Here is a 9589-nt window from a genome sequence, read left to right as displayed (position 1 = left end):
CAAAGGAGCACAAATAGGGTCTTACCAGTTGGAAAGCAGGGGTGAGAAATAGGCTAGTAAGCTCACCTTGCTTGGTTGTGAGATTCACATCCACTATGCTGGCTTGGAAAGAACCATCATTGCTTCTTCACCACATCCGAAAATAATATCATTAGTGACACCAATTACATCAATCCCATTTCTGCCATGGCAGGACAAGACTCCATTAACCTTTTAGACTTTTCCATCCACAAAGACACAGTAGTAGATCTCCCTTGTATCACACAAATTGATCCCTCAAACACTACCATCATAACGATCGATAATTCTGGAAATGGAACACTCTTAGTTCCTTTTTTACCATCAGCCAATTGCACCAAAATGAATCTTATAACAAATTATCTCACTCCCAAAGCAACAGAAAAAACAAAAACTCTATAGGGGTAAAAGAGCAGGAATCAAGCTCCAACAACAAAAAAATCCACGGCCTAGGCCCTCCACTGAACAATGTTTTCAATCTATCTAATTACACACTTACTCCAGCAGATATTCAGTTTACAATAAGGGGCTTTCCTTATATCCTACTTTTAATACAAATGAATTTGATTTATATTTGGACTTCCAGACATATGTGACGCCCTGGCAAAACCAGGTAGTCACAGGTAGGCCCCTGCATAACACCTTCCCTCACAAGGAAACACACAGCCGACCAGAAACCCTAGTCACCCCCCCTTAGAGACAGATAGACACACCAGTGGGCGTGACCAGGTGGTTGGAACACGCCCACCAAGGGGTCTAGACAGCCCAGGGCGGGAAAACAAGCAGTTGAGTAGAAAGTGCTTAGAGTTCAGTTTGGAGAGGAGTGTGGCCTGGAGCTAGGTGTAGCTCCAGTAGTGAAGTTCAAGTTGAACGGTACCAGGGTAGGAGTCCTGGTGCCACTGGCTAGGAGGCAGACGGTGGTCTCCGTCAGCAGGAGACGGGAAGACGGCTCGGCAGAACCGAGGTGGACCAGGACAGGGTTGTAGCCCGCCGGTACCTACACCGGAGACCTGACCGGAAACCGTGCACAAAGGGGGGTACTCGGACCCTGAAGCCAGCACCAGAACCTACTGGAACTGGTTAATTAACCAATTGAAGCCAGGACTAGAGGTCCTGTCCCACCCAAAGTCCCTCATAGAAGACAACAGCCCACCGATTAGGGATAAGAGGTCACCACCAAGGCCCAGAGATCCCACGGGCCAGCGTCTGCGGGCACGGCTCCTTAGGCCACATCCAGCCAAGAGCGGACTCCTGAGTTTCATACTGGAAATGCCCACCTTGTAAAAAGAAGTGCAGGAAAAGGATAGAGACCACCAGCCGGGTGGTGGCCCCGAACACAACCGGCCGCGGCACCGGCCACCACCATTTTGGTTTGCCAGAGACTTGTGTGTGTTACTAATCGTGAGTACTCCAGCACCCCCTGCGGTCACCATCCCCTGCACCGAGCCACCAGGTCCCGGGGCCACCATCCCTGCCCGCGGAGGGGTTAACAACTTGATGCACAACATCTCCCCTGGGTGCCCCATAACAGCAGCGGTGGTGTCCCACTTCACCACACACCGTGGGTGGCGTCACGAACTTGCTACGGCCTAGCCCGTACATCTATGTCCCCCCATTTATTCGGCGTGTCCGCGAGACCCCCGGGTCCGGAGACCCTCGAGCCACCACCCCTGAAGGCCCGGACCCGAGCAGCGCCTGCTGCTGGCATGGGGGCGGCACACCCCGAAACTTGGCATCACGAACAGGATACTTACCCATCCACTTACCTTGTGGAAGTGCGCCTTGTATTGGACAGTCAGCGGTGATCCGTTGCCAAATTTTCAGAAATCGCCATTTTGGTCGCCATTTTGGCGTGAAAAACTGCAGCCCAGCGTCTTCTTCCCCATGAAAAGGACGCGAAAGCCGAAGCTCCACCCCCTGGGAATGCGGCCAGAAAGCGAGGCCGGAATTCGAAAAACGAAACTAACAGGCCTGAAAGAGGAGTGCCGGCAAAAGACCAAGGGGGGGTGTTGTGAATGTTAGTTATGTTTTGGCTGCTGGGAGGCTCCCTCTGGTGGCCAGGAATGGTTTGGACTTGGACCAGGTGTGTTGTGCAGTGGGTGTTTCCTTTGCTAACTCTCTGCTTATTTAAGTCCTGGTCTGATTGCAATATAGAAAATATACTCCGGCACACTATAGAAAAATGCGAAGAAGAGTCCAATATGATGCTCAAAAAATGTCTTTATTATAAACGTAAGATTGTCCAACGTTTCTACCCATCAAGGGTTTTCTTCAAGGACTAATATGTGATAACAAGAAAAGAAAAACATACAATGTCACAACAATACATAAATGTTACACAATAACAGCATGTATTACACACAGGGAAAAAGAAGAGAGTTCATTTTGAAAACAGTATACAGGTTATGAGCATTCCATAAAGAATGTACATAGAAATCACCCATGAACTAAATTAAGTATATTCCAATGAAATAATCCTCCCTACAGGGATCAATTTAATGTGTTCATACAAAATCCGAGGATCAGAAGTCAAGACATACCTATGAAAGATGAGACTAGATTTCTTAAACGAGCACCAGAAACACGTCAGGTGAATCAACTATTGGTATCCGAAAAGGTACTAGAAGGTGAAACATGAAATGTTAATGTTGTGAATGATAATGAGAAAAAGGAGAGATAATAGGGGTTATGTCAAGGGTATACCTAAAAGGACCAGTTTGAGATCAAGACATCGGGTCATATGAGCAAAGAAATGAAAGAAAGACCTCCGCCGTTTCTGGGAAGTTAGATAAGAGAGACAATACATCTGTTTACTGTGGGTGTTTCAGGTAGAGACCCAAAACATATAAGTTCCCTTGAGGGGCATACCTTACAAATGTGATCGGTGTGTTAATTCCTTAGGGGTCATAGACCAAATAATTCTAAATGTAAAAAATCATATTGATATTAACGGTAAAGGACACGAAAAAGGTTGACATGACATGTATTCCATCAGAGAGAGCATACCTCATGGGTGAGGCCAATGTGTAAAAAGGGTCCAGGACCACGTTCAAGTCCGATTGACCTATGTAGGTGAGTAGTTAGTGCTGTGATACATAAAAAACGTTATCTAAGTTGTATATAAAGATATCACTGAAAGTAGAAACTACTAAGGGTAGAGTGAAATAATACCTATAAACTTGGGAATGAGTCCAAATGGTTCTCCAGTAGTTTGAAGAATCAAGGTGAACATACAACTAACCTCACCACAGCAAGTGGACCACATAAAGGTTATGCTGTATCAGCCCCAGGTCCAAGGGGGTGAGGATGCGTTATGATCTAAGAAAACATATGTAAATATGTAAATGATAGTATAGGTTATGGTGTTATTTCATTTGACAGACCAGTGTAAGAGACTCCATCATACCTTGTGAAATAATGGTTCATAAATGCAGGTGAGGCTACCTCAGTTGTGTGGCAAATTTGCAGTATTCATATGTGTCCACCATATATGGGAAAGAGACTATAATGTTCAAAAAAAGGCAAACATGTGTGATCACTGATGTCCATAGATCAGGAGGTATAAGCAGTAGTAGAAAAAACATACCTGACCTAATGTTGTCTGTATATAAAGGTACAGGTGAGAGAGGGCCAAAGGCTCTATAAGGAGTAGAGGATAAGGTTAAGTGTGCCGGAGTATATTTTCTATATTGACTGTCCTTTCTCCTGAGCACCTACAACAAAGATTGGTTGAGCCAGGTTTTATCCTCTATACTGGTCTGATTGCAGGCTGTTGCCGGATGTCAGTTGTTCTTTGTATCTCCAGCCTGCTTAATCCTGCTTTACACCACATCCACTCCAGATAAGTGCTTGCTCTTTATTTATTGTCTGGTTCTTTTGCTTATCTGGGTTTGTCATTTGTTGTGGTTGGTTTCAGTTTATTTTCTTCCAGGGATTTTCCCCCTCAGTGGATTGTTGAGGAACTCCCTGCAGTTCTGTGTGGAGTATAGCTCCTTTGGGTCCATGTGTTTATGGCTTGTTGAATTTGTTATAATTCTTGTTTTCTGTTCATTGGTATGACAAGGGCACCTGGTATAGGACGGAGTTCAGATCGAGCGATCTGAGGGCCTTTTTGTACTATCAGGAAGTTGGTATTTTGCAGGGTTTTTCTCTGGCCTCCATCAGTCCCTTTCCTCTCCTATTTTAGTCAGCGGGGGCCTCACCTTTTGCTAATCCTGTCATCTACCTGTGTATTGTGTTTTTCCTATATCACCGCAGTCTTTGAATGTGGGGGGCTTGCTATTCTTGTCTATTTTCTGAGGCAGAGAGTTATTCATCTTTCCTTTCCTTTAGGATAGTTAGTTCTCCGGCTGGGTTCGCGGTGCACAGGATGTTAGTTCACCCCTCGGCTACTTCTAGTTGTGATGGTTAGTAAGGGGATGGCGGCCAGATTAGTTGCCAATGCTCTTGTCACCTTTTGCCAATGATTTGTGGTGGTCTTCCATGGTTCCGGATCATAACAGGGGGGCGTGTGAAGATTCAGAGACATGTGACCGAGTGGATAAAGGGCAGGGGCTCCAGGACTCTGCCACCCTTCTTGTTCCTGGACACCATCGGAGCAACATGGCTGACCCGTCTGGCAAGCCTGGAGTGCAGGGACCCGCGCCTGGAACGGCGGCTTGGGTAGAAGCACAGGCGCGCTTTATCCTGGAGCGATGGACAGCCGAGATGGCGGAGTTGGCTGCAGCCGTTCGGACTTGTGAAGTGGAGGCAACCTTAAATAGTTTTGTATCATCTGCAAATACTGATATTTTACTCTGTAAGCCATCCACCAGATCATTAATAAATATATTAAAAAGTAGGGGGCCCAATACAGACCCCTGTGGCACCCCACTAGTAACCCTGGCCCAATCAGAGTATTATTATTATTATTATTATTTATTTTTATAGCGCCATTTATTCCATCGCACTTTACAGTGAAAGAGGGTATACGTACAACAATCATTAACAGAACATAACAGACTGGTATAGGAGGAGAGAGGACCCTGCTCGCAAGGGCTCACAGTCTATAGGGAATGGGTGATGGTACAATAGGTAAGGACAGAGCTGGTTGCGCAGTGGTGTACTGGACTGAGGGTTATTGTAGGTTGTAGGCTTGTTGGAAGAGGTGGGTCTTGAGTTTCCTCTTGAAGCTTTCCACGGTAGGGGAGAGTCTGATATGCTGTGGTAGAGCGTTCCAGAGTATGGGGGAGGCACGGGAGAAATCTTGTACGCGATTGTGGGAAGAGGAGATAAGAGAGGAGTAGAGAAGGAGATCTTGTGAGGATCTGAGGTTGCGTGCGGGTAGGTACCGGGAGACTAGGTCACAGATGTAAGGAGGAGACAGGTTGTGGATGGCCTTGTATGTCATGGTTAATGTATGCGCCATTAATAACCACTCTTTGTTTTCTATCACTAAGCCAGCTACCTACCCATCTACACACATTTTCCCCGAGCCCAAGCTTTTTCATTTTACTTATCAATCTTTTATGTGGGACAGTGTCAAATGCTTTACTGAAGTCAAGATAAATGACATCCAATGATTCTCCTCGGTCCATTTGAGAGCTTACATTCTCGTAGAAGCTGAGCAGGTTAGTTTGACAGGAGCGATCTTTCATAAATCCATGCTTATATGAAGTTAAACATTTGTTAACATTGAGATATTGTGTGGCGCCCTGGACAAGCCAGGTCGTCACAGGTACTGCAACAACACACCCCACACCCCGAGATAGGCACACCAGTCACACACAAATCCTTGTTGCCTCCCTCCAGGGGTTGATGTCCACACCAGGTGTGGTGGAGCCAGGCGGTTGGCCCCACCCACTGAGGAGTTTACAGTCTTGGAGGCGGGAAAGGAAGAGAGTTCAGTGAAGGAGAGTGAAGTAGAAGGAGTGAAGTGGCAAGTGAGGAGCAGACTGACCGTGTCCGGGTACGTGGCCCGGGCACCGAGAGCAAGGTTGGCAGACGGTGGTGGCCGTCTGCAGGAGAGGCCGATCGACGCGGAACCGTAGGACCGGGGACGGGCGGTGGCCCGCTGGTACCGAACCGGGGAGCGAAGAGAAGCCAGCACAAACCGGCAGAGCCTACGGACCCCGACCAGGCTTGGAGTCGCCGTTAAACCGGTCAAATCCGTTAGCGACCGGAACCTCCAGGGGGCCTGGGGGCGCGTCCAGGTCACTGCATACGCCCACTGTAACGTTACACATAGGGTCAGATAGCGACCACTATTCTCTATGCACAGGGGCTGCCATAAAGGAGTGTGTAACTGTCGTTACACACACAGCAAATCCAACATGGCCCCCAGTGCATACAGTAAAATTAGAATAAGAGAAAAAGTAAATAAGCTACGATTTTCATTTTGTATTAAAAATACTTGATTTCAGAATCACTATTTTTAATACAAAAATAAAAAAACACGATACAGTCCCTTTAAATATAAGGAATAGAGGCCTGTCTATCACATTACTTAACTCCCTTAATACCCGAGGGTGAATGCCATCAGGGCCTGGTGATTTGTCAATTTTAATGTTACTAAGTCGGTTTTGCACTTCTTCCTGGGTTAGGTGGGTAATACTTAATGGGGCATTTACATGATCACTCTGCATTTCCCTTGGCAATTATTTTTGAATAACAAAATGGTCAATAAAATTGTTTACTTTTTTTATAATCATTTAATGGTCTGACTTATCGCTTTCTTTTAGAGACTTTACAATAGCTTTTGTTTATTTACATTTTGTCAAAACAAAATAAATAAAAAACAAAATTGCTACTGTCATGATTTACTCCTGGATCAGCCTTTTTTAGTTTCACATCTCTGATTCAGGTCACGTTAGGGGTTAATCCTTCCTGCCTCGTCCTGGAGGTCAGGCCACTATATTAGGGCATTGCTTCTCTGGAACTATGCCAGTGATATTTCCGTCTCTGCTGCGTTCTGCTTGTGAATGACCTGTTGTCTGCCCTGCCCCCTCCTGACCTCCATGTTCACCTGACCTTTGTTGACCTCTGTTCTCTGTTCCCGTTCTGTTTGTGTCTCTCCCGCTGTCTCCCTGTTCGTTCCTCATCTGCTTACCTTGATTTCGTTCCTGTCCTCTTCCCATTCCAACCCACGTCTGAGTTCTGAATTCCCAGCTATCGACTCCTTGCTTCCATCTGACTACGTTTAGACTTTGCCCCTGTGTATTTACAAATCCTTATGTTGTGATCCGGCGTTCTGACTATTCTACTGCCATCTGGTGGGCTTGACTAGTATTACCTCTGTTAGGGAATTCTCTGCTCATGCGTTTTCTCCACTCTACCGCCCTCTAGTGGTTTACCTGCTAACTACTTTCTCAGGTAGTTTCAGGAATCTTTTCTGTACCACATTACTGCGCTGTACAGCTATAGGACATCTTAGAGTACAGCGTGACAGTTACTTTCACGTGTGAGTTTTCAGGTGTGCAAGAAGATTGTTTTTTGTATTGAAACATTTTCCACAATTTGAACATGAAAATGGCTTCTCCCCTGTGTGAATTCTTTGATGTTTAACAAGGTAATGTTTTAGTGTAAAACATTTCCCACATTCTGAACAAGAATGTGGCTTCTCCCCTGTGTGAATAATTTGATGCACAATTAAAGCTGATTTTCGTTTAAAATGTTTTCCACATTGAGAACATGAAAACACCTTATTGCCTAAGTGACTTATCTGATGTGCTACCAGACCTGATTTATCTACAAAACATTTGCCACATTCTGAGCAAGAAAATGGTTTCTCCCCTCTGTGATATCTTTGATGTTTAACAAGACTTGAATTCCTTGTAAACGATTTCCCACATTCTGAACATGAAAATTGATTCGCCCCTGTGTGAATGCTCTGATGAGTTACAAGTGAGTATTTATCACTATAACATTTCCCACATTCTGAACATGTAAATGGCTTCTCACCTGTGTGAATTCTCAGATGTGTAACAAGATTTTTTTTCTGATTAAAACATTTCCCACATTCTGAACATGAAAATGGACTCTCCCCTGTGTGATATCTTTGATGATTTACAAGTTTGAATTTCTCACTATAACATTTGCCACATTCTGAGCAAGAAAATGGCTTCACCTCTGTGTGAAGTCTTTGATGTTTAACAAGTCTTGATTTCTCAGTATAACATTTTCCACATTCTGAACATGAATATGGCTTCTCTCCTGTGTGAGATCTCTGATGAGTAACAAGATATGATTTTTCAGTAAAACATTTCCCACATTCTAAACATGAAAATGGCTTCTCCCCTGTGTGAGTTCTCAGATGTATAACAAGATTTTTTTTCTGATTAAAACATTTCCCACATTCTGAACATGAAAATGGCCTCTCCCCTGTGTGAATTCTCTGATGAGTTACTAGTTTGGATTTCTCACTATAACATTTCCCACATTCTGAACATGAAAATGGCTTCTCCCCTGTGTGACTTCTTAGATGTATAACAAGACTTGCTTTCCGATTAAAACATTTCCCACATTCTGAACATGAAAATGGTTTCTCCCCTGTGTGTATTATCTGATGTTTAACAAAATATGATTTGTCTGTAAAACATTTTCCACATTCTGAACAAGAAAATGGCTTTTTTCCTGTGTGACTTCTCTGATGTGTTACAAGTCTTGATTTAGTATTGTAACATCTTCCACATTCTGAACATGAAAATGGTTTCCCCACTATGTAAGTTATTTCCTGTTCAACGGCTCTTCTGTGACTTTTGTTTTGTATATTCGTCCTTGAGGAATCAGAAAAAAGGACCGGTTGAAATGGATCAGATGACAAATTGTTTCTGAGAAGGTCTTGATCTGGTATAATGACTTGTTTTTCACTAGTATCTGGTGTAATACCAAGATTATCTGCTGAAAGTTTGGAGAATATCAGACGTCCCTCTGAGTTCCTGGTACAGTCGTCTGCCAAGAATAAAAATGACTTATTTTTCAGTAACTTTGCATTGGAATTATATTACCCTTTATATTATATAATTTGTAGCATTTCCATGCAAACTGCAATACAATTCAATTATTGACAGACTAGTATCATAGATCACAAGAGAGGCATGATAGATTATTGTGTTAAGGGCCCTTAATGAGTTTTATTTGGTGAGTCCATCTCAGACATTCTCTGATAGGAACAGGCACTATAGCATGGAGCAAAGCACATTGGAGCAGATTGGTCATGTATACATGTCATGGCTTTGGAATAAAAAAGATAAAAATTGGAGAAGTTGACTGAACCTTTGCATTTTGTGTGTGTGCATGCCGCACTAAGCATGGAGAAAAGAAAGTGGAGAAGAGAACTGCCTGAGGGTATGTGCGCACGTTGCTTTTTACCTGCTTTTTACCTGCTTTTTTGCTGCTTTTTCTTCTGCGCTGTTTAATGCCAAAATGGATGTGTTCTTCTATTCAAGCAAAGTCTATGGGAATTTGGGTTTCTTGTTCACACTATGTTGTTCAAAATGCTGCCTTTTTGTGGCAGAACTTTGGTCAAAAACTCAGCTTTTCAAAGAAGCAACATGTCAATTGTTTTTGCCATTTGGGTTTTGCACTGCAAAGC

The 9589-nt window shown here is 44.0% G+C and overlaps 1 protein-coding gene across 1 annotated transcript in view; it reads right to left on the bottom strand.

Annotated features, from left to right (window-relative positions):
* Nucleotides 1-2338: 2338 nt before the first annotated feature.
* Nucleotides 2339-9589, bottom strand: part of LOC142311929 (uncharacterized) — a 43855-nt gene continuing 36604 nt past the window's right edge. Inside the window, exon 5 of the mRNA XM_075350797.1 lies at nucleotides 2339-8946. Within this exon, the coding sequence (XP_075206912.1) occupies nucleotides 7451-8946 (1496 nt within the window). The 3' untranslated portion in view covers nucleotides 2339-7450. The remainder of the gene's footprint in view (nucleotides 8947-9589) is intronic.

This window comes from Anomaloglossus baeobatrachus, chromosome 5 (assembly GCF_048569485.1).
Source record: "Anomaloglossus baeobatrachus isolate aAnoBae1 chromosome 5, aAnoBae1.hap1, whole genome shotgun sequence".
Classification (NCBI taxonomy): Eukaryota; Metazoa; Chordata; class Amphibia; order Anura; family Aromobatidae; genus Anomaloglossus; species Anomaloglossus baeobatrachus.
Note: the sequence above shows the minus strand (reverse complement) of the source record. Positions and strands in the feature narration are given on the sequence as shown.